Source organism: Phasianus colchicus, chromosome 35, assembly GCF_987193195.1.
Source record: "Phasianus colchicus chromosome 35, bPhaCol1.hap1.1, whole genome shotgun sequence".
NCBI lineage: Eukaryota > Metazoa > Chordata > Aves > Galliformes > Phasianidae > Phasianus > Phasianus colchicus.
This window is the reverse complement of record NC_143470.1, coordinates 2,799,710-2,822,961: the sequence shown is the minus strand read 5'-3', so window position 1 is coordinate 2,822,961 and position 23,252 is coordinate 2,799,710. Positions and strand designations below refer to the sequence as shown.

General features: G+C 65.5%; 5 protein-coding genes and 1 long non-coding RNA gene across 31 annotated transcripts in view; 2 read left to right on the top strand and 4 right to left on the bottom strand.

The window, feature by feature from the left end:
- SYNGAP1 (synaptic Ras GTPase activating protein 1) overlaps positions 1 to 6,526 on the top strand; it is a 31,331-nt gene extending 24,805 nt beyond the window's left edge. For 8 of the 16 annotated variants that reach the window (XM_090129057.1, XM_090129053.1, XM_090129052.1 and 5 more), the window contains 2 exons: positions 1,539 to 1,639; positions 3,140 to 5,144. In XM_090129057.1, the coding sequence (XP_089985183.1) occupies positions 1,539 to 1,639; positions 3,140 to 4,029 (991 nt within the window). In that variant the 3' untranslated portion in view covers positions 4,030 to 5,144. Of the gene's footprint in view, positions 1 to 1,538; positions 1,645 to 3,139; positions 5,145 to 6,370 lie in introns of those variants that run through there. The other 8 variants (XM_090129065.1, XM_090129063.1, XR_016461006.1 and 5 more) reach the window with 7 other exon arrangements.
- LOC149913780 (uncharacterized) lies at positions 4,769 to 6,383 on the bottom strand. The gene is made up of 2 exons (XR_016461019.1): positions 5,971 to 6,383; positions 4,769 to 5,192 (listed from the first exon to the last, which is right to left on the bottom strand). It is a non-coding gene; the product is annotated as an uncharacterized LOC149913780 (long non-coding RNA).
- A 1,908-nt stretch (positions 6,527 to 8,434) lies between the features above and the next one.
- ZBTB9 (zinc finger and BTB domain containing 9) lies at positions 8,435 to 11,015 on the top strand. The gene is made up of 2 exons (XM_031610595.2): positions 8,435 to 8,592; positions 9,403 to 11,015. The coding sequence occupies exon 2, from the start codon at positions 9,416 to 9,418 to the stop codon at positions 10,946 to 10,948; it is 1,533 nt and encodes a 510-aa protein (XP_031466455.2). The 5' UTR covers positions 8,435 to 8,592; positions 9,403 to 9,415; the 3' UTR covers positions 10,949 to 11,015.
- A 741-nt stretch (positions 11,016 to 11,756) lies between these two features.
- LOC116241756 (uncharacterized) lies at positions 11,757 to 16,885 on the bottom strand. Of its 11 annotated transcripts, none has more exons than XM_090129096.1 (13): positions 16,757 to 16,885; positions 16,199 to 16,705; positions 15,583 to 15,633; positions 15,425 to 15,485; positions 15,086 to 15,329; positions 14,893 to 14,994; positions 14,299 to 14,409; positions 13,695 to 13,768; positions 13,503 to 13,615; positions 12,973 to 13,027; positions 12,806 to 12,873; positions 12,087 to 12,697; positions 11,757 to 11,978 (listed from the first exon to the last, which is right to left on the bottom strand). In XM_090129096.1, exons 1-13 carry the CDS (start codon positions 16,875 to 16,877, stop codon positions 11,814 to 11,816), a joined length of 2,283 nt encoding a protein of 760 aa, XP_089985222.1. In that variant the 5' UTR covers positions 16,878 to 16,885; the 3' UTR covers positions 11,757 to 11,813. The 11 variants fall into 11 exon arrangements, with proteins under 11 accessions (XP_089985222.1, XP_089985217.1, XP_089985223.1 ...); XM_090129098.1 differs by having other exon boundaries at positions 11,798 to 11,978; positions 12,087 to 12,129; positions 12,591 to 12,697; positions 16,199 to 16,877; XM_090129101.1 differs by having other exon boundaries at positions 11,798 to 11,978; positions 12,087 to 12,129; positions 12,591 to 12,697; ... (1 more) ...; positions 15,086 to 15,326; positions 16,199 to 16,877.
- Positions 16,563 to 21,181, bottom strand: LOC116240261 (uncharacterized). The gene is made up of 3 exons (XM_031610587.2): positions 21,081 to 21,181; positions 19,338 to 19,726; positions 16,563 to 18,359 (listed from the first exon to the last, which is right to left on the bottom strand). The coding sequence occupies exons 2-3, from the start codon at positions 19,723 to 19,725 to the stop codon at positions 17,908 to 17,910; spliced, it is 840 nt and encodes a 279-aa protein (XP_031466447.2). The 5' UTR covers position 19,726; positions 21,081 to 21,181; the 3' UTR covers positions 16,563 to 17,907.
- Positions 21,182 to 21,187: 6 nt separating this feature from the next.
- Positions 21,188 to 22,493, bottom strand: LOC149913779 (uncharacterized). The gene is made up of 2 exons (XM_090129002.1): positions 22,316 to 22,493; positions 21,188 to 22,218 (listed from the first exon to the last, which is right to left on the bottom strand). The coding sequence occupies exons 1-2, from the start codon at positions 22,491 to 22,493 to the stop codon at positions 21,188 to 21,190; spliced, it is 1,209 nt and encodes a 402-aa protein (XP_089985128.1).
- Positions 22,494 to 23,252: the final 759 nt, after the last annotated feature.

Genomic DNA, 23,252 nt, shown 5'->3' with positions numbered 1-23,252 from the left:
GGGGGCACAGAAGGACGTGGGGACATGGAGGGGCGTGGGGACAGATGGACGTGGGGACAGATGGACGTGGGGACATAGAGAGACACGAGGGCACTGAGGGACGTGGGGACAGAGATGGACGTGGGGACATGGAGGGACGTGGGGACATGGAAATACATGGGGATACATGGACACGGGGACATGGAGGGACATGGATGGACATGGAGATGTGGGGACATGGGGGACATGAAGACATAGAGGGACACTGAGGACATGGGGACATGGAGAGACGTGGAAGGGACAAAAGGACGTAGGGAGATGTGGGGACAGAGATGGATATGGGGGACATAGAGGGACATGGGGACATGGAGGGACATGGAGGGACGTGGGTGACATAGAGGGACCTTGGGGACATGGGGGACATAGAAGGACATGGGGACATGGGGGGACATGAGGACATAGGGGCACATGGGGACACATTGGGGACACAGAGGGACATGGGGACATGGAGTGACACGGGGGACAGATGGACATTTGGGACATGGAGGGACACGGATGGACATATGAAGGTGGGGACATCTGGGGACACAGAAGGACGTGGGGACAGAGATGGACGTTGAGGACAGAGGGACGTGGAAGGACACAGTGATGTGACATTGGGAACGTAGGGGGACACAGAGGGACACAGAAGGACACGGGGTGACACAGAAGGACGTGGGGACACAGAGGACATGGGGGCGTATGGGGGGGGACAGCAAGACAAGGGGTGACGTGGGAGGGGGACCGGGACGTGTGTGGGGACGTGGTGACACATGGGGAGGGGACACGGGGAGGGGACAAGGGCACTGGCTGCAGTCCCCCATTGGTGGCTGTCCCGTCCCCACCGCCCCGTCCCCATGTCCTCAGGATGTCCCCAGGGTCGCCCCTGTCCTCCAGGGGTTGTCCCCAGAGGTGTCCCCATCCCCAGAGGTGTCCCCATCCTCAGGGATGACCTTGGGGTTGTCCCCAGCCCCATATCCATTGGGGTTTTCCCATCCCCGGGGTTGTCCCTGTCCCCAGAGGGTGTCCCAGAGGATGTCCCCACGTCCCCACACCCCAGGGTTGGGCTGTCTCTGGGGTGTCCCCATGTCCCCAGATGTGTCCCCAGTGGTGTCCCCATCCCCCAGGGATGACTTCGGAAGTGTCCCCATGTCCCCACGTGTCCCTGTGTCCTCCTCCCCATCCCCCTTTCCTTAGGGATTATCCCCATCCCCAGTGGGTGTCCCTGGGGGATGTCCCCAGATGTGTCCCCAGTGGTGTCCCCATCCCCTATTAGTGACCCTGGGGATGTCCCCGTGTCCCCATCTGTGTCCCCACCCCCTACTGCTGACGTCCCCACGGTTCATCCCCCTCCCCATTTGCGTCCCCGGGGGGGGGTAGGTGGGCAGGGCTGTCCCCAAATCGGGGGGAAGGTGGGGGGGGGGGTGTTACCAACCTCTCCCCGAGGGGTTCGTCCCCGGGGGTGCGTCCCCCCCTCCCTGGGGGCCACCGCCGGGGGTGGCAGCGTGACCCCGGTGAAGCCTGGCCCCGCAGGCTGATGCTGGTGGAGCAGGAGCTGCGCAGGGATCACTTGGGCGCCCACGACCCCCCCGAGGGCCGGCGGCGGCTGCTCGACGCTCAGGTGGAAATTACAATGTCATTGCTCTGCTCCGTGTGCCCACGGCCATCCCACCGCCGCGCTGGGGGCGGGGGGGGGGCGGGAGGGGGGAGGGGGGGGCCCTATGGGGGCGGCTGTGGGGGGCGGGAATCGGTGGGGGCTGCGGGTGTCGGTGGGGCTGCGGGTGTGAATGGGGCTGTGGGAATGAATGGGGCTGTGGGAATGAATGGGGCTGTGGGAATCAGTGGGGATGTGGGCATCAATGGGGGCTGTGGGCATCAATGGGGGCTGTGGGAATCGATGGGGGCTGTGGGAGTCAAAGGGCTTTGGGCGTCAATGGGGTTTGTGGGCGTCAATGGGACTGTGGGGATCAATGGGGCTGTGCGTGTGAAGGGCTGTTGGCATCAATGGGGAGCATTATGGGCACTTTGCGTGGGGCAACAGGCATCCCTGGGGGGGGGGGATTAGGGGGGCAATGGGCATCCCTGGGGGGGGCTGTGGGTATCTATGGGGCGGGGTTATGGGGGGAGATGGGCATCCCTGGGGGTTTATGGGTAACAATGGGGGTCTAAAGGTATATGGGGGGGGGGGGGCAGTGGGTATCTATGGGGGGGTATGGGAATCCTGAAGGGGGGCGGGGGGGGGGGCAATGGATATCTATTGGTGTTATGGGCATCCCAGGGGGGTAGGGGGGGCAGTGGGGGGGGGGCAGTGGGTATTTTTGGGGTGTATGGGCAGTTATGGGGGGGCTCAGGGCACTTCTGGGGGGCATTGAGGGGATATGGATTTCCCTTAGGGGGCGGTATTGGAACCCCTGGGGGGGTCTGGGGGCTGTGGGGACCTCTGGGGTGGGGACAGGGCTACCCGTGGGTGATGGGGGGGGACATGGGGATCCCATAAGGGACGTGGGGGGTCACTGGGGAGACATGGCCACCTCGAGGGGGATGTGGTGACAACTGGGGTTTTCGTGATCACTCCTGGGGGGGGCACAGGGACCCCGGGGGGCACAGAGCCGTCCCCTGGGAGGACAGGGCCACCCCCACGGGGACACTGCGACCCCTGGGGGGGGACAGGGCCACCTCCAGGGTGAGACACAGGGACCGCTGTGGGGGGAGGGGGGCACGGAGCCGCCCCTGGGGGGGACACCGTCACCCCTGGGGGGGTACAACGCCACCCCCGGGGGGCACGAAGCCACCCCAGGGTGGGGGACAGGGCCACCCCAGCAGAACGGGGACACCGTAGGGACCCCCCCCGCCCCCCCCCGGCCACCGCCGCAGGGCCGGCGCCACCCCCCGAGCCCCCCCACCCCGCGTGACGGAGCCGACGCCGGACCCCCTCCGCGGGTTGGGGGGGTGACGACGCCCCGACCTCAGGGACACCCCCTTCCCCCCCCCCCCATTAAAGCCACGGCCGGGACACGGCGTGTCCCCACCCGGCGTCGCCCCCCCGCCCCCCTCCCACCCCGTGGGGACGAGAAGTGCCCCCCCGCGGCGGCGCTGACCCCCGGTTCTCTCTTCATCCTAGCTGTCCGTCAGGTAGCGCGCGCCGGCACGGCCGCTGGCAACGGACCCCCGGCCTCGGGTGACGCGCCAGGTGGGTCCTCGTCCCCGTCCCCGTCCCCGTCCCCCCCCTCCCGTCGGGGCGTCCCCGCCCTCCCCCCCTCCTCGTGTCCCCCGGGGACATTGGGAGCCCTTGGGGACACGGGTCCAACATGGCCCCATGTCACCCTTTGCGTCCCCCTGGGAGGCGCTGGAGGACCCTTGGGGACACGGATCCGGGTGGCCCCGTGTCCCTCGGGGACATTGGGAGCCCTTGGGGACACGGATCCGGGTGGCCCCGTGTCACTCTGTGTCCCCTGGGGACATGGATCTGGGATGGCCTCGTGTCCCCTGGGGACACTGGGAGCCCTTGGGGACACAGATCCCAGATGTCCCCATGTCATCCTGTGTCCCCACATCCCCTGGGGACACGGATTCAGGATGGCCCCATGTCCCTCGGGGACACTGGGAGCCCTTGGGGACACAGATCCCAGATGTCCCCATGTCATTCTGTGTCCCTTGGGGACATGGATCCAACAGAGCCTCATGTCCCCTGGAGACATTAGGAGCCCTTGGGGACACGGATCCCAAATGTCCCCCTGTCACTCTGTGTCCCCACATCCCCTGGGGACAACAGAGGACCCTTGGGGACACAGATCTGGGATGTCCCCATGTCCCCTCGGAACATTGGAGGACCCTTGGGGACATGGATCTAGGGTGTCCCCAGTGTCACTCTGTGACCCCACATCCCTTAGGGACAACAGAAGACCTTGGGGACATGGATCTGGGGTGTCCCCATGTCCCCTGGGGACACTGGAGGACCCCTGGGGACACAGATCCCAGATGTCCCCATGTCACTCTGTGTCCCCATGGTGACCCTTGGGGACATGAAGTCAGGCTGTCCTCATGTCCTGTCCATCCCATGTCCCCATGTCCCCATGGACATGACACTGGAAGGTGTCCCCATGTCCCCAAAGGACACTGGTGGCCCTTGGGGACATGGAATCATGGTGTCCCCCCGTCTATCCCATGTCCTCATGTCCCCAAAGGACATGGCACTGAGAGATGTCCCCATGTCTGTCCATCCCATGTCCCTCCTGTGTCCCCATGTCCCCCAAGGGACACTGATGACCCTTGGGGACATGAAGTCGGGGTGTCCCCATGTCTGTCTGTGTCCCCATGTCCTTCGGGGACATGACACAGGAAGGTGGCCCTTGGGGACACGGAGTCATGCTGTCCCCATGTCTGTCCCACCGTCCCATGTCCCCCCCTCTGTCCCCATGTCCCCCAAGGGACACTGGTGACCCCTGGGGACATGAAGGTGGGGTGTCCCCACGTCTGTCCCATGTCCCCATGTCTGTTGAGGACGTGGCACTGGGAGGTGTCCCCATGTCCCCAAGGGACACTGGTGGCCCTTGGGGATGCAGAGTCATGCTGTCCCCCTGCCCGTCCCATGTCCCCATGTCCCTCAAGGACATGGCACCAGGAGGTGGCCCTTGGAGACATGGAGTCATGGTGTCCCCATGTCTGTCCCGTGTCCCCATGTCCTCAAGGACATGACACAGGGAAATGGCCCTTGGGGACACAGAGACATCCTGTCCCCATGTCTGTCCCATGTCCCCAAGGGACACCGGCAGCCCTTGGGGACACGGAGTCATGCTGTCCCCCTGTCTGTCCCACATCCCCATGTCCCCTGGGAGGTGGCCCTTGGGGACACAGTCGTGCCGTGCCCCCGTCCCCCCCGTGCCCCCATGTCCCTCGAGGACATGGCACTGGGAGGTGTCCCCCCGTCCGTCCCACGTCCCCCCGTCCCTCAGTGACGTGGCACCAGGACGTCCCCACGTCCCCCCAAGGGACCCCGGTGTCCCCGAGGGACCCTGCTGGGGGCGTCCCGGTGCCCCCCCGGGGTTGGGGCTGCTTTGGGGTTGGGGTTCCTCCGCCCCCAGCCGGCGCTGCTGTCACCACCCGTCGCCATCGCCGTGTCTGTCGTCCCCATCTCATGTCACCGCCGGGGTGACGCGACCCCGCCATGTCCTGTCCTGGGGGGGGGGGGGGCGTTAATGGGGGGGGGCGGGGGGGCCGCGGAGAGCCTGCAGGTGAGTGGGGGGGGGGGAAGGGAGGGCAGGAGGGGCTTTTAGGGACACAACGGAGCCGTCTGGGGTATTTTGGGGGCGTTTTAGGGCCATTTTGGGGGTATTTAGGGGTATTTGGGGATATGTAGGGGTATTTGGGGGATATTTAGGGGTATTTTAGGGATATTTAGGGGTACTTGGGGGATATTTAGGGGTATTTTGGAGATATGTAGGGGTATTTGGGGGATATTTAGGGGATATTTAAGGCTATTTGGGGGATACTCAAGGATATTTGGGGCACTCAGGGATTTTTAGGACTATTTTTGGGATACTTAGGGCTATTTGAGGATATTTTGGGGGCGTTTAGGGCTATTTTGGGGGTGTTTGGGGATATCTTAGGGGCATTTAGTGGTATTTGGTGCTATTGAGGGGTATTTGGGGTTAATTCAGGGATATTTAGGGCTAATTTAGAGATTTTGGGGGGTATTTGTGGTTACTTTGGGCAATTTTAGGGCAATTTGGGGGATATTTTAGGGATATTTGGGGATATGGAAGTATATTTGGGGGATATATTAAGATTATCTGCAGCTTTTAGGGATATTTGAGGGAACTTAGGACATTCTAGGGCTATTTTGGGGATATTTCGGGTTACTTATGGGTATTTAGGGCCATTTTAGGGGTATTCGGGGGGCTGCTAGGGGCTATTTAGGGGTAATTAGGGGTAATTAGGGGTAATTAGGGATACCTGGGGATATCTGGGTGTATTTGGAGGCTGTTTTGGTGACGTTTATGGGCACTGCGGCTACTTCAGGGCCCTTTGGGGGATGCTGAGGACTCTTCCAGTGCACTTCATGGCGTTCCGGCTGTTTGAGGGCTCTTTGGGGACACATGAGGATCTTTAGGGGACATTCGGGGGCACTTTGGGACCACGCTGAGCTTTTTTAGGGCTTTTTGGGGGCACCTGAGGACCTTCAGGAGAAAACCGAGAGCAACGCGGGGCCATCGGAGGGTCTGGGGGGGGGGGGGAAGGGAGGGGAGGGATTTTAGGCTCCGTCTGAGAACTTTCAGGGTCCGTTTTCGGCCCCGGGGGGGGGACGGGGGGTGAATAAGCCCCCGCTCTCCCCTTTCCCCCCCCCCCCTTGCAGGAGAGGCAGCTTTCCGCCGTGGGTGCAGCAGACCCGGGTGTGAGCTGGGCCGGGGGGGTCCCCGCGCGGCCCCCGCCTCCGCCCCCGCCACCCCCGATCACGGCCAACGGAGAGCTGCGCGGCCCCGCTGCTGAGCACTGACCCCCGCCCCGGGGGCCGCCGGACCCCCCCCCACCCTTCAGCCTTCACCCCACATCGCTCCTCTTTTTCTTCTTCCCCCCCCCCCCCCCGATTTCCTCCCCCCCCTCCATTTTTGCTGTCCCCTCAGCGGATGGCGGCGGTTCCCCCGGCGGCCCCCGGGGAAGTGGGGTTCCCCCTTTCCCCCCCCCCCCCCAAATCCCCCCCTTTCACCCCACGGTTTTTGTCCCCCCTCCTCCCCCAACACCATCACCCCCCCCCCCCAACCCCCCCCCCCGGACACCACCGTTCTCGTGCCCCAGTTGTGCAATGGGGGGGGGGGGGGTTGTGCAACGGGTCCCAGCACGGCAGGATTCGGGGGGGCCCTCGTGCAACAGCTCCTCGTGCACCAGGACTGGGGGGGGGCTTTGTGCAGCAGCTCCTCGTGCAATGGATCCTCGTGCACCAGGACTGGGGGGGGACTCGTGCAACACCTCCACGTGCAACACCTCCTCGTGCAACACCTCCTCGTGCACCAGGATGAGGGACCTCACCTACCACCCCCTGGTGCAGCAGCTCCTCGTGCAAAGGGTTCCTCATGCACTGGAATTGGGGGGGGGCCCTCACGCATCACCTCCTCACACATCACCTCGCTGTGCACCAGGACTGGGGGCTCTCCTCGTGCAACAGCTCCTCGTGCACCAGGACTGCAGGACTCCACGCATCAGCTCCTCACGCAGTGGATCCTGGTGCACCACGACTGGGAGACCCTCATGCATCGACCCCTCGTGCAACGGGTCCTGGTGCCATGGGACTGGGAGGCCTCGTGCATCACCTCTTCGTGCATCATCTCCTCGTGCAACAGCTCCTCGTGCAATGGGAGGGGAGAGGCGCTGTGCAGCAGCTCGTCGCACAGCAGGACTGGGTGAAACTCCTCATGCAGCAGCTGCTGGTGCAACAGGGCCTCGTGCAAAGGGATGGGAACCGTCCTCGTGCGACAGCTCCTCGTGCGACACCACCACCATCCCCTCGTGCAACACCACCACCTCCGTATGGCTGGGGGCAGTCCTCGTGCAACAACTCCTCGTGCAACAGCTCCTGGTGCAACAGCTCCTGGTGCACACCGGGACCGGATCCCCCCCCCATTTATTTCTTCATCACCCTCATGCAGTGGGGAGGCCCTGTTGCACCGGGGGGGATGGGGGGGGTCCTCGTGCATTGCACCACGAGCTTGGGGGGGGGGAGCCGTGCACCGGGACCCCCCCCATATTGTACAGAGACCCCCACGCACCACAACCCCCCATCGTGCACTGCCCCCCCCCCCACAACACCAGAACCCCCGCATTGCACCAGGACCCCCGTGAGCCCCCCCCCAACACACCACGCCCCCCCCATTGCACCCCCCCCCCACGAGGCACCAGGACCCCCCCTCCCCCCAAAGAACCCCTCCCCCCCATCGCACCAAACCCCCCCGGAGTGCACTGCCCCCCCCCAGACCCCCATATCGCACAGCAGCCCCTCATCACACACCGGGACCCCCCGAAGTGCACTGCCCCCCCCCCCCCCATTGCACCAGGACCCCCCACAGACGCCCCCACATCGCACCGGGACCCCCCCCCCCCACTCCCCATTCTGCCCCAACCCCCCGGTGCAGCCCCTCCTCCTCCTCGCCCCCCCCCCCGGTCCGGGCCCGCCGCAGCCCCCGACAATCGCCGCCGCCGCCCCGCGGTGGTCTCAGGGCGGGGTCTGGGCTGGCTCCAACCCCCCCCGCCGCGGCCGGGGCCGACGGTGCCCGCGGAGCCTTTAATAAACTTCGGCTCGGTCTTGTAAGCGGCGCGCCGTGATGACGTCACGGGACGGGGACGCAGTGGGGGGTCGCGCAGCGATGGCGTCATCGCCGCGCGCCCGCATTGAGGCTCGTCGCGCGGGAGTGACGTCACTTAACAGAAGGACACCGCGGGTAGGGTGCTCTCGGGCGTCGCGTGGTTGTGACGCTGCAACACGGGGCGTCGCACGGATATGACATCACTTCCGGGACGGCCATAGCGGGAGGGAGGCTGGCGCGCAGCGGTGACGTCACTCGGAGGCGCCCGCGCTGGCGGCGGGTGAGGTGGAGCGGGGGTCTACGGGCCGCGCCGGGGGGGGGGGGTCGGTGCGTGGGGTCAGCGGGGCCGCGGGGCAACTTATGGGGCAGTGAGGCGCTATGGGGGAAATGGGGCGCTAAAACGGGCAGGAGGGCGCTAGGCGGGGTTTGAGGGGCAGCCGGCGGGGCGTTAAGGCACCCCTGGGGAAGTGGGGCGAATATGGGGCGGCAGGGCACCCATAGGGCGCTGTGTGGGGGAACAGGGCGATCCATGGGGCGGGGGGGCGCCCCGTGGGGCAATAGGGCACTCAGGAGGGGGTCGGGTCAACCCATGGGGCGCCGTGTAGGGAACAGATCACCCCACGGGGCAGTAGGGCACCCTGTAGGACACTGTGTAGGGGAACAGGGCAAACCACGGGGCAGTAGGGCACCCCACAGGGCATCAGGGCACTCTGTAGGGGGTCAGGTCAACCCGTGGGGTGCCGTGTAGGGCCACAGATGAACCCATGGGACAACGGGGCACCCTGTGGGGCACTGTGTAAGGGAACAGATCAACCCATGGGGCAGTAGGGCACCCCACAGGGCACCCCATAGGGCACCAGGGGGTCAGGTCTGCCCACGGGGCGCCGTGTAGGGGAACAGGGCAATCCACGGGGCAGTCGGGCACTCAATAGGGGAACAGGTGAACCCACAGGGCACCGTGTAGGGCAACAAGTCACCCTACGGGGCGCCGTGTAGGGGAACAGCTCACCCCAGAGGACGCCCTGTAGGGCCGCAGGCGACCCCCAGGCCACCAGCCCCCCCCGCCCCTCTGAGCCGCGCGTACCCGCAGGTTGGGGCGCAGGATGGCAGCGGAGGCCGGACGCGTGCAGATCTCCTTCCCGCAGCACGCGGCCGCGCTGCTGGACTCGCTGAACCGCCTGAGGCTGGAGGGGAAGTTCTGCGACGTGGCGGTGCACGTGGGGGGCCGCGTCTTCCCCGCCCATAAAAGCGTCCTGGCGGCCGCCTCGCCGTTCTTCCACGACAAACTGCTGCTGCAGGACGGGAGCCGCCTGCTGCTGCCCGCCGCCATCGACCCCGACGCCTTCGAGGGGCTCCTGCACCTCATCTACTCCGGGAGGCTGACGCTGCTGCTGGAGGCGCTGCCGGGGCACCTGCTGGTGGCCAGCGGGCTGCAGATGTGGCACGTGGTGGATCAGTGCTCCGCCGTGCTCAGGGAGCTGGAGGGCGGGGGGTGTCGCTGGGGGGGGCGCGGGGACGCGGTGCTGTGCGGGGACGCGGTGCTGTGCGCCCCTCGCGGGGGGGATGGGGCTGCGGCGTCCGCGGCGGGGCACGGCGGCGGCGGCGGCGGCGGGGACGGAACCGTGCTGTCGTCGTCCGCGGGCGGCCGCGGTGCCGCCGCCGGAGCGGTGCTGCCGCCGGGCGGCCGCGGCGGTGCCGACGGAGCGGCGCTGGCGGCCCTGAGCGGCCGCGGCGGTGCCGACAGAGCGGGGCCGCCGCCCGCCGGTGCCCGTGGCGCCGCCGACAGAACGGTTTTGCCATCGGGCGGCCGCGGCGGCGCCGGCGGAGCGTCGTTACCGACCGCGGTCGGCCGTGGCGGCGCCGACGCGGTGCCGCTGCCGTCGTGGGCGGCGCGCGGCGACGGGACGGCGCTCCCGCTGTCGTCGTGGCCGCAGGGCGGCGCGGACGGAGCGTTCGTCAGGGCCGGCGGGGAGGAGGAGGAGGTGCTGAAGGTCTGCGTGGAGGAGGACGACGACGACGAGGACGACGAGGAGGAGCGGCGGCGCGGTGGCGGAGCGCTGCGGGCGGTGCTGGAGGAGGACGAGGAGGAGGACGAGGAGGGCGGCGACGCCGCGCTGCCGCCCGGCGGCGCCCCGGCGGTGCTGTACATCAAGCAGGAGAGCTCCGAGCCCGGCGGCGCCGGCGCCGGCGGCTTCGCGGACGCTTACGGCGGCGGGCTGAGCGCGGCCGAGGTTTCGTACGCCGTGCCGCAGCCCGCCTGGAAGCCGGTGGACCTGCACGGCAACGAGATCCTGGCGCAGGCGGCGCACGGGCGGGCGCTGCACGCGCCGGTGAAGATCTGCGCCGCGCCGGACGGGAAGCGCTTCGGCTGTCTGTGCGGGAAGCGCTTCGCCGTGAAGCCCAAACGGGACCGGCACATCATGCTGACCTTCAGCCTGCGGCCCTTCGCCTGCTCCGCCTGCCACAAGCGCTTCAAGCTGAAGCACCACCTGACGGAGCACATGAAGACGCACGACGGGGCGGCCCGAGCCTGCGAGCGCTGCGGCAGATCCTTCCGGCTGCGCAGCGGGCTGGCCAAGCATCGCGGGCAGTGCCAGGGCAAGCGCTGGGCTGCGGCCTGCTGGGCCTGCGAGTGAGGGGGGCTGGACGTGGGGAGGGGGCTGCGGGGGGGATGTAGGGGGTGGGGGGATGTAGGGGGAGTATGGGGGGAGGACAGAGAGATGGGGGCTGGGGGAGGGTGGAGGCATGGAGGAGGATGGGGGGCATGGAGGGAGGGGGGAATCTGGGGGGGACATGGAGGGGATGGGATGTGGGGGTTTGGTGTCTGCAGGGGGGATATGGGGAGGATAGGAGATATGGGGGAGATATGGAGGGGATAGCAGGATGTGGGGGGATGTGGGGGGTTTGGAGGTGCAGGGGGATCTAGGGGGTAGGGGAGGATAGGAGGGGGGAGGATGGGGGGAGGTGGAGGATGTGGGGGATATGGAGGGAAGAGGGGGATGGGGGTGTAGGGAGATGTGGGGGGGCATGGAGGAAATGGATGTAGGGGGGTGAGGGAGAATAGGGGAGTGGGCATGGTGGGGGAGGGGGATGAGGGAGGATATGGAGGGGAGAGGGATGGGGGGTTTGGGCACAGAGATGTAGGGGGATACGTGGGGATGTAGTGGGATATGGGGTGACAGGAGGATACAGGGGCCATGGGAGCCCAGTGCCCTTTGTTGGGGACCCCATTGTCCCCATGAGACCCCCCGGCATCCTTCATGTCCCCATGGGAACCCAGCGCCACCTCCTGGGCCCTCAGTGTCCCCACGGGAACCCCCAGTGTCCCCTCATGTCCCCTAGGGTACCCCAATATCCCCCTCCATCCTTGGGGACCCCCCCAAACCAGCCTGGACCCCAGAGATGCTCCCACCCCCCCGTCCCCCGCCAAGGACGCGGTGCCACCAACGATGTCACACCACAATTTTATTGGCCCCCCCCCAAAAGGGGGAAATCTGTAAATTAAACCAAAACGAAGCTCAGCACGGCCGGGCTGCTGTCACTGTCACCTGGGGGTGGCAGGAGGGGGGGACACTCACCGGGACACCAGGCGGGGGGGTCAGGGGGGGTCGCTGAGGATGGCAGCACCCATTGCCTGCAGCTCAGCCACCAGGGAGCACAGTGACACTGAGGGGGGACGGGGGGGGGACAGTGAGGGATGGGGGACATCGGGGTGCAGGGGGGGCCGTGGGGACACCGGGGGGGGGGAAACACACAAAGGGACACTGGCTGTACCTCTGCTGGGGGCAGGGCCTGCGCTGTCCCCATGGGGAGTGACCTGAGGGGGACACAGGGACAGCGTGTCGTCCCCAAGACCTCGTGTCCCCATTCTGTGTCCCCAAAGACCCCCACGTCTCCCTCCATGTCTCCAAAGACCCCCACGTGCCCCCCCATGTCCCCAAACACCCTGTGTGTCCTGTGTCCCTGAAGACCCCCGTGTCCCCCCCTATGTCCCCCACTATATTCCCATAGACCCCATGTCCCCAAAGACTCCCACATCCCCCCCATGTCCCCAAAGACCCTGTGTCCTCTTCCATGTCCCCAAAGACCCCATATCCCCCCACTGTGTCCCCAAAGACCCACATTTTCCCCCACTGTGTCCCAAAGACCCCTTGTCCCCTCACTGTCCCCCCCATCTCCCCAAGGACTCCATGTCCCCCCCCCCCAAAAACCCCACATCCCCCCCATGACCCCAAAGACCCCCATGTCCCCCTGGGTGTCCCCGTGCTGTTGTGTCACCTCGTTGTCCCACGCCAACGCCCCATCCTGTGTCACCCCGTCCTCCATCACCCGCTCCGGTGCCACCCCCGAGGTGGTGGTGACAACAACTGGACACAGTGGGGACACTGCAGGGACACAGCTGTCACTCTGTGCCCCTGGTCCATCCGCAGTGCCATCGGCCCTGTATTGTCCCCGTACTGTCCCCATATTGTCCCCCTACTGTCCCCACTCACCGCCATGCTGCAGCTCAGCCCCCATCCCCGTGATCCGATGGGTTCCTCGTGTCACCTCAGCCCTGGGGCTTTTGACAGTGCCACCACGTCACCCCCGGGGGTCCCCAGGCGCAGTGACAGGGCTCTGTCACCCCGGTGCCCCCCGGTGCCCCCGTCCCATCACTCACCTCTCACCCACCGCCTCCCGGTGCCACCACGGACGATTTGGAGCCACCATCAGCCCTGGGGGGGCACAGAGTGACAGCACAGCCGTGAGACCCCGTGTCCTCACCCCCACCTCATCCCCGTGTCCCCTCCCTGTCCCCAAATGACCCCCCCCCATGTCCCCCTCCCCATATACCTGTCCCCACCCCCCCCTCCTTGTCCCCATCCCCCCACATTCCCCTCCCTGTCCCCAAGTCCCTGTCCCCACATCCCTCTCCCTGTCCCCATCTCCTCCCACATCCCCCTCCCTGTCCCCATGTCCCACCCACATCCCCCCCCCTCCCCTTCATATCCCCAAATCCCCCCCATCCCCTCTCTCCCCCCATTCTCCTCCTCATCCCCATTTCCCCCGATCTCCCCTCCATTCCCCTCCCGGTCCCCATGTCCCCACATCCCCCTGTCCCCCCATGTCCCTCCCATGTCCCCACATCCCCCTGTCCCCCCATGTCCCTCCCACATCCCGCTGCCCCCCCCCACCCCCCCACCCCCATACCCTTCAGGACCCTCAGCTGCTGCCCAGCGCGGTGCAGTCGGTCGCTGAGTGCAGCCATGGCTCTGATGGCCGCCATCACCTCCTCCTCACACCGTGTCACCACCACAGCCAACCTGTGACACGGTGACGGTGACACTGGGATCCCCCCACCGCCCCCCACCGCCCCCCACCGCCCCCCACCAGCCCCCATACCTGGTGATTGCATGGCACAGCCCCCTCACTGCCTGTTCAGCCGCCTCCGCCCGGCCCCGCTCCCGTGTCACCTCCTGTGCTGTGACAAATGCCACTGTGTCCCCAAAACGACCCCAGCCTCCCCTTCCCCCATGTCTCTGTGTCCCCACATCCCCAAACCGTGCCCCCAACGGATCCTTAACATGACACCATGTGTCCCCATGTCCCCAGCAGACTCCCATGGGTCTCCAGTGTGTCCCTCCATGTCCCCAAAAGGTCCCCATGGCCCCCAACGTGTCCCTCTATGTCCCTAACATGTCCCCACAGTCCCCAGCAGGTCCCTGTTGTTCTCAGTGTGCCCCTCTGTCCCCAGCAGGCCCCTATTGTCCCCAGTGTATCCCTCTACGTCCCCAACAGGACCTGTGGTCCCTACCGGGTCCTTATCATCCCCACTGTGTCCCTCCATGTCCCTGCCAGGACCCCAGCATGTCCCCTGTTGTTCCTTGTGTGCCTCTCCATGTCCCCAGCAGGACCCTATGGCCCCCACCAGGTCCCTATTGTCCCTCACGTGCCCCCAACCCCCATGGATGTGTGTGGGGGTACAACGGGGGTCCTGAGGACCCACCTGCACCCTCAGCACCTTCTGGTTCTCATCCTGCACCCGCAGCTGCACCAGGAGGGCGAAGACCTTCTGCCGCCATCGGCCCAGCAGCGCCTGCAGCCGGGGGGGGGGCAGCTGGGAACAGAGGGGGGGGGACACGTGGGTGCTGTGGGAACACAATATCCCCTCTCCCCCCAACCCCATGCCATTCCCAGGTGCACCAGGACCCTCCTTGTGACACCCAGGACCCCCCCACGACACCCCACGTACCCAACAACCCCCCCAACACTTTAAGACCCCTCAGAAGACCCAAAGCCCCCCCGTGGCCTCCCCCCATAACACTACAATCCTGGACCCCCCCCCAGCACCCCAGGACTCCCCATCAGACACCTCCAAGCCCCCCCCCATTCCTCTCTACCCCCATCACGACACCCAGGCCCCTCCCACACCCCCATGCCTCCCCCCCCCGCACCCCAATTGCACTCCGCGCCCCCCCAGGAACACCCTATCCCCCATTCTGCACCCCACTCTGCTGCCCTCCCCCCATCAGGGCACCCTGTGCCCCCCCAGGGGTTTCCCAGTTGCCTTGGGGCTCCCCAAAGCCCCCCCAGTTCTCACCTCCCGGTTCAGCTCGCGCTCCTGCAGGGTCAGGATGTGGCTGAGAGCACTGAGCTGCGCACGGAGCAGCAATGGGGTCTGGGGGGGGGACACAGGGGGACACTGTGGGGACACTGCGACCTCCTGGGGACACGGGGACAACACAGGGACAACAGGGAGACAGCATGGGGACAACACAGGGACACCACCTCACCTCCTCCAAAGGCTTCTCTCCATCAGGCCCCGCCCCCTTGGCTTGGCCCCGCCTCCTTTCAGCCTCAAGCTCCTCCCCCAGCCGTAGGCTCCGCCTCTTCTCAGCCTCAAGCTCTGCCTCCAGGCTGTGGCTCCGCCTCCTTTCTGCCTCAAGCTCTGCCTCCAGGGTGTGGCTCCGCCTCCTTTCTACATCAAGCTCCACCCCCAGAGCCTGGCTCCGCCTCTTCTCCGCCTCCAGCATCCTGCTGAAGTGGGGGGGGAGGGAGGGGGTAGGTGCTGGGCTTACTGGGAGCACTGGGAGGCAACTGGGGGGGGGTGTGCAACAACAGGAGACCCTTACCTGGTGCTGGGGGCAGGGGGACGGAGTGTGAAGTGTGAGGGGGGGACGAGGCCCCGCAGATCTGGTGGTGACAACAAGGTGACAGGGGGTGACACTGGGGTGACACCCAGGGGACGGGGGGTGACAAAGGAGGGGGTGACGAAGGGAGCAGGGCTCACCAGCACCCGGTGGCTCTGGGGGATCCTCAGCCATTGGTGGCACCTGCTGGGCTGTGAGGGGGGGGGAGTGGAGTCCCAGTGAGCCCCTCCCACACTCAGCTCCCAATTCCCATCCCAGTAGCTCCCAGTATCCCCAGTGCCTCCTAGTAACCCCATCCCCATCCCCAGCTCAGCCCCCCCACACTCCCAGTGTCTCCCAGTCCCTCCCAGTTCATGCTGGTGTCCCCCACTCCCCCCCCCCACGCACTCCCAGTGCCCCCAGTTCTCCCAGTTCCCTCCAGCAGACCCCAATGCCCCCCCAGTCCCTCCCAGTTCCTCCCCCACCTCCCAGTCCCTCCCAGTTGCTCCCAGCCCCGTTCCCCAAAGCCCCCACTGCTCCCCAGTGACTCCCAGTACCACCAGTACCTCCGATTCCCACCCCCCCACACTCCCAGTTCACCCCAGTAGGCCCCAGTCCCTCCCAGCAGGCCCCAGCTGCCCCCACAGAGAACACAACAGTTCCCAGCAACCCCCAGGGGCTCCCAGTCCACCCCAGTGGCTCCCAGTACCCCCCAGTTCTCCTCAGCGGCTCTCAGTACCCCCCCCCTCCCAGTTCCTCCCAGTTCCTCCCAGTTACCCCCAGTTCCCCTCACAGCCGCGCGGTGCACGCCGGGAACGCGCCCCCACCGCCCCTCTTCCCGCCCGCGGGGGCTCAACCAATCAGCGCGCGGAGCGGGCCGAAAAGCCCGCCCCCAGCCCTGCCGGCGGGAAAGGAGCACCCAATGGGAAGCCTCAGCGCGGTGGCCCCGCCTTCTCTGTGGCCAATGGGAGGTGGAGTTGGCGAGGAGTGGCATCGCGGAGAGCCAATCAGAGCCGGAAGGGCGGGGTGAAGGGTGAGCGTGGACGCTGAGAGGAAAATGGCGGCCGTGGGGCTGAGGGGCGGCTCCGAAGCGTCCCCAAAATGTCCCCCAAATGTCCCCAACCTCGAGTGACAAACGGGAAGCAATCAGTTTCAAGTTTATTGGGGGGCGGGGGGGCACTGCCAGCCAATTGTCCTCTACGTACGCGGGTCCCCGCAGCTCCGCATTGTCCACGAATGGGACATCAGGGCGCTCCGGGACGTGGAGGCCTGCAGGTGACCCAGGTGGGACGTGGGGGTGTCCCCAGACACAAAGGGCCCCCCTGGGGTCCCCAGGTGGGACATGGGGGCATCGGGCTGTCCCTAAGATGGGGAGGACCCACTCTGTGTCCCTATATGGGACATTGGGGTGTCCCCAGGACATAAAGGACCCCCCTGGTGTCCCCAGATGGGACATGGGGACATCAGGCTGTCCCTAATGTGGAGAGGACCCTCCTTGTGTCCCCATATGGGACATCAGGGTGTCCCCAGGACATGAAGGACCCTCCCAGTGTCCCCATAAGGGACGTGGGGTTGTCCCCAGGGCAGGAAGAACCCACTCTGTGTCCCCATTTGTGCCCAGGACAGGAAAGAATCTCCCAGTGTCCCCAGAAGGAACCTGGAGACTTCAGGCTGTCCCTAAGGTGGGGAGGACCCACTCTGTGTCCCCATATGGGACGTCAGGCCGTCCCCAGGACATGGAAGACCCCCCCTGGTGTCCCCAGATGGGACATGACATCCCCAGGACATGGAGGACCCTCCTGGGATCCCCAGATGGGACATGGGGACATCAGGCATTCCCTAAGTTGGGGAAGACCCACTCTGTGTCCCCATATGGGACATGATGTTGCCCCAAGGACACGGAGGACCCTCCTAAAATCCCTCTGTGCACCATAATATTGCCCCAAGGACATGGCAGACCCTTCCAATGTCCCCCTAAGTGCCGTGATGTTGCCCCAGGACATGGAGGACCCTCCTGATGTCCCGCTGTGAGCCATGATGTTGCCCTTGAGACATGGAGGACCCTCTTGGTGTTCCCCTAAGTGCCATGATGTTGCCCCCCAAGACACAGAAGACCCTCCTGATGCCCCCCTAAGTGCCATGATGTTGCCCCAGGAGATGGAGGACCCTCTTGGTGTCCCCTAAGTGCCATGATGTTACCCCAGGACATGGAAGACCCTCCTTCTGTCCCCCTGTGAGCCATGATGTTGCCCCAGGACACAGAAGACCCTCCTGGTGTCCCCTAAGTGCCATGATGTTACCCCAGGACATGGAGGACCCTCCTTCTGTCCCCCTGTGAGCCATGATGTTGCATGCAGGACATGGAAGACCCTCCAAATGTCCCCTGTGAGCCATGATGTTGCCCCCCAGGACACAGAAGACCCTCCTGGTGTCCCCCTAAGTGCCATGATGTTGCCCCCCAGGACACAGCCCCCCCCCAGCACCCCCTACTCCTCCCCGCTCAGCCCCTGCAGCGCCCTGGCCAACCTCTGCGTCCCCTCCTCGTCCTTCAGCACCGCCCCCAGTGCCGTCACGGCGTTGCCGAGCGCTCGGGCGCTGCCGGTGAAGCCGTGGGCCGCCTCCACGTCTCGGGCGACGGCGTTGGCCAGGAGCCTCAGCTGGTTGCTCACCTCCTCCAGGGTCTCGCGGACGGTGTTGGCGGCGCCGATGGCTCCGGCGGCTTCGGTGGCTTCGGCGGCGGCGTTGGCGGCGTTCTGAGCCATGCGGCCGTACCGGACCGCCTGCCGGCGCTGCTGCTCCGCCGCCTCCACCAAATGGCCCTCGGACCTCTCGGCGCTCCACAGGGCCACCTGGCACACGGCGGTGACGGTGGCCAGGCACGGCACCACGTGGCTCTCCTGCGTCACCCCCAGCGCCTCCCGCACCACGTCCAGGGACACTGCGGGACGGAGCCCCGTCACACCCCCAGCGTCCCCTGCAGCCCCACTGACCCCGTAGCCCCCCCACTTTGTCCCCATCCCCCCCATTGTCCTCATTGTCCCCATCCCTTCCATTGTCCCCGTTCCCATTGTCCCCATTCCCCCCCATTGTCCTCATTGTCCCCATCCCTTCCATTGTCCCTGTTCCCACTGTCCCCACTTAGGGGGACACAGAGTGGGTCCCTTTGTTCCTATTTGATCCCAATTGGCTCCTATTGCTCTCTATTGGCTGCTATTGATCCCTGTTGGCTTCTATTGATCCCTATTGGCTCCTACTGATCTCTATTGCGTCCTACTGATCCCCACGGGCTCCCATTGGCTTCTATTGATCCCTATTGGCTCCTATGATTCCTATTGGCTTCTATGATCCCTACTGGCTCCTGTTGATCCCTATTGGCTCTTATGATCCCTATTGGCTTCTATGATCCCTATCAGCTCCTTTGATCCCTATTGGCTCCTATGATCCCTACTGGCTCCTGTTGATCCCTATTGGCTCTTATGATCCCTATTGGCTTCTATGATCCCTATCAGCTCCTATGATCCCTATTAGCTCCTAGGATCCCTCTTGGCTCCTATGATCCCCACTGGCTCCTACTGATCCCCACTGGTTCCTGTTGATCCCTATTGGCTCCTATGATCCCTCTCGGCTCCTCTTGATCCCTCTTGGCTCCTGTGATCCCTATTGGCTCCTGATCCCTACTGGCTCCTATGATCCCTACTGGCTCCTATTGATTCCTATTGGTTTCTGTGATCCCTACTGGCTCCCATGATCCCTACTGGCTCCCATGATCCCTACTGGCTCCTACTGCTCCCAGTTGTCTCCTGTTGCTCCCTACGGTTTCCTACTGACCCCCACCGACCCCATAGGCTCCCAGTGCCCCCTGTCGGCCCGTACCGCTCCCCCATCTCCCCGCCGCCCGCAGCCCAGCCACACTCACGCAGCGGGGCGCAGAGGAGCAGCAGCCCCACGGCGACGTTCCGCAGGACCCCCAGCAGCCGCCGGCGCCGCAGGTTGCGGCCCACCTCCCGCTCCAACTCCCGCGCGTGGGCGGCCGCCATGTCCCGCAGCGCCCGGTAAATCCCTTGGGCCTCCAGGCCCCGCGCGGCGGGCAGCTGGGCCGAGTGGCTCAGAGCCGCCGCCAGCGCCGCCTCCAAACCTTCCAGGGCCGCCTCCGCCTCCGCCGCCGCCTCCTGCGCCTTCGCCACCTCCGCCGCCAGCGCCTCCGGCTTCCCCAGCGCCTCCGCCAGCTGCACCAGCGCACGCAGGGCGCGAGACGACGCCAGCGCGGCGGAGCTGCTGGCCGAGGGCAGGGCGGACAGGGACATCCTGGGGGCGGGGGGAGGCGGGGGTTGGGGACAGCAGGCTGGGACTTGGGGGGGTTGGGGTCACCTGTCTGGGGACATGAGAGTGGGCTGGGGACAGGTGGCGGGTTGGGGTCACCTGTATGGGGACATGAGAGTGGGTTGGGGACACCTACCTGGGAACATGGGGGTCGGTTGGGGACATTGGTGGTGGGTTGGGGTCACCTATCTGGGGACATGAGAGTGGGCTGGGGACAGGTGGTGGGTTGGGGTCACCTGTATGGGGACTTGGGGTGGGTTGGGGACAGGTGGTGGGTTGGGGTCACCTATTTGGGGACATGAGAGTGGGTTGGGGACATCTACCTGGGAACATGGGGGTGGGTTGGGGACATTGGTGGTGGGTTGGGGTCACCTATCTGGGGACAGGTGTTGGGTTGGGGACATTGGTGGTGGGTTGGGGACACAGCTTGGGGACACACATGGTGGGTTGGGGACAGGTGATGGGTTGGGGATACCTGTCTTGGGACATGGGGGTGGGTTGGGGACATTGGTGGTGGGTTGGGGACACAGCTTGGGGACAGTGGTGTTGGGTTGGGGACATGGATGGTGGGTTGGGGACACAACTTGGGGACACACGTGATGGGTTGGGGGCACCTATTTGGGGACAATAGTGCTGGGTTGGGGACATTTATCTGGGGACACGGGTGGTAGGTTGGAGACATGGGTGATGGGTTGGGGACATAGATAGGGGACAGTGGTGTTGGGTTGGGTACAGGTGGGGGGTTGGGGACACGGGTGGTGGATTGGGGACAGGCGATGGGTTGGGGACATCTATCTGGGGACACGGGTGGTGGGTTGGGGACATCTATTTGGGGACACAGGTGATGATGGGTTGGGGACACCCCTTGGGGACACGGGTGGTGGGCTGGGGACCCCTCCCAAGGACCAAGAAGGGACAAGTCCAGTAACGAGGCCCAGCGGTCACCTCCCCTCGGTGACATCAGTGTCCACATGGGGTCTCCTCCCTTAGGTGACGTTAATGTCCATATGGGGTCACCCCCCCTCGGTGACAACATGGGGTCACCAGCCCCGGGGGACCCCGACACCCCATGGGGCCACGGCCCCTTATTGTCCATCTGAGGCCAGCTCCCCTGGATGCCACCGATGCCCACCCGGAGCCACCACCCCTGGGTGCCACCGCGTCCCGTTGAGCCCCACCCATGGGTGCCCGTGACGCCCCACGCTCCCAGCCCTCAGGAAGCCCCACTTCCCCTTCCGTCACTCCCAGCACCGCCGCCATCGGACGTCACCTCCCCGAGGGCCCCCCCTGCCCCCCCCGGACCCCCACTTCGGGGGTCCCCGTCCCCCCCCGCACCCACCTGTGCCCTCCTGGCCGTCCCCGCGCTGCTGCCACCCGCGGCCCTTCTCCCTTCCCGCTCGGTGCCCACCCAGAGCCACAGATCACGTGGGGGGATGAAGGCTGGGCTTAGCCCCACGGCCACGGCCGCCCCCCCCGGCCCCCCAGTTGCCCCCCAGGGTCCCCAGTTGCCCCCCTTTGTTCCCCATTTGCCCCCCGACCCCCTCGTTGACGCCCCAGAGACCCTCGTTTGCCCTCAGGGCCCACTGGCACTCGTGGCCCCGCCCCTCCGTTTCGGATTGGCTCAGGGAGTTGTCCGTCATCCCGAGCACCGCCTCTCATTTGCATACGGGGAGGCGGGACCTCCCTGCTGCGTCGCGGCTTTCCATTGGGTGCTCCTTTCCCGCCGACGGGGCTGGGGGCGGGCTCTGCGCCGCGCTCTGCGCGCTGATTGGTTGCGCCGCTGCGGATGTGGCAAAAAGGGTGGGGAGGGGGGAGGGGGGACACTGGGAGGGAACTGAGGCCTACTGGTGGCAACTGGGAGCCACTGGGATCATGGGGGGGGGGAACTGGGGGTGAGGGCTGCTGGGAGCGTGTGGGGGGGGAACTGGGACATACTGGGAGGTACTGGGGCCTACTGGGGGCAATTGGGACATACTGGGAGTGTGGGGGGGGAACTGGGAGCCACTGTGGTGAACTGGAGGCACTGGGAACGCGTGGTGTGAAGTGGGGGTCAGTGGGGATGGGGGACTGGGAGGCACTGGGAGGCACTGGTGGTGGTACTGGTGGTGGTGGTGGTGGTACTGGTGGTGGTGGTGGTGGTACTGGTGGTGGTACTGGTGGTGGTGGTGGTGGTGGTGGTACTGGTGGTACTGGTGGTGGTACTGGTGGTACTGGTGGTACTGGTGGTACTGGTGGTACTGGTGGTGGTACTGGTGGTACTGGTGGTACTGGTGGTGGTACTGGTGGTGGTGGTGGTGGTACTGGTGGTACTGGTGGTACTGGTGGTGGTACTGGTGGTGGTACTGGTGGTACTGGTGGTGGTACTGGTGGTGGTGGTGGTGGTACTGGTGGTACTGGTGGTGGTACTGGTGGTACTGGTGGTACTGGTGGTACTGGTGGTACTGGTGGTGGTATTGGGAGCAGTGGGCGAGGCAGAGCTGGAGCTCAGTCTGCAGAGGGAGAACGAGAGCGGTTCTGCGTGGATGGGCGCTCCGCTAATTGGTGTCCCCTAATGACCCTGCACTCACTAATTACCCCACGGATCCCCCCAGCGCCCCGCTCCCTCCTGTGGCTCCGCTTTCAGCCGCCCCGCAGCACCGGGGTCCTTCCAACCCTTCCAACCCTTCACACCGGAGCCCAAAAGGGGAACCGCGGCCCAAAGCGGGCCGTCGGCTCCGCCCGCCCCACTGAGGCTTTTTTCCCCCCGCCCCATTGAGGTTCCCCCCCCCCCCCCCCCCCCCACTCCAATCTGACACGCAGGCGGCACGAAGCGTCCCTGCCTGCTCCAAACCGAAACTGGAACCTTCCCCACCTGCTCCCACGTGACACCAACCCGGAAGTGGAACCTTCCCCACCTGCTACCTGTCGCAAATCCGGAAGTGGAACCTTCCCCACCTGCTCCCACATGATACCGATCCGGAAGTGGAACCTTCCCCGCCCGCTCCTACCTGCTGCCAACCCGGAAGTGAAACCTTCCATACCTGCTCCCACGTGACACCAACCCGGAAGTGGAACCTTCTTCCCCCTCACCAAAGTGAAAGTGAAACCATCCCCACCTGTTTTCGATTCCAGAACCCAAACAGATCCCAGAACAGAGCGGACAGAAGGGGTGGGAGGTGAGGGGGGCTGCACGGGGGTTGTGACCAAAGGGCCAGCAGGTTTGCCCCCCAGAGGGGATGGGATGGAGATGTGGGGACATGGGGACAGCTTTGGGCCACCAGCAGGAACAGGGGACGGCGTGGGGACAGCAGGGACCGTATGGAGGGCTTTGGAGCAGCGCTGCCTCTCATGTCCTTGTCCCCATGGTGGGGGGTCTTGGTTTCCACAGGGCCACCATGGCCATATAAAGGGGTCCTGCTGTCCCCAAAGCCACCGCAACCACAGAACAGAGTGCTGGTGTCCCCATGGGGGGGGTCCTGGTGTCCCCAAGGCCACCATGACCACATAAGGGAGTCCTGGTGTCCCCATGGAG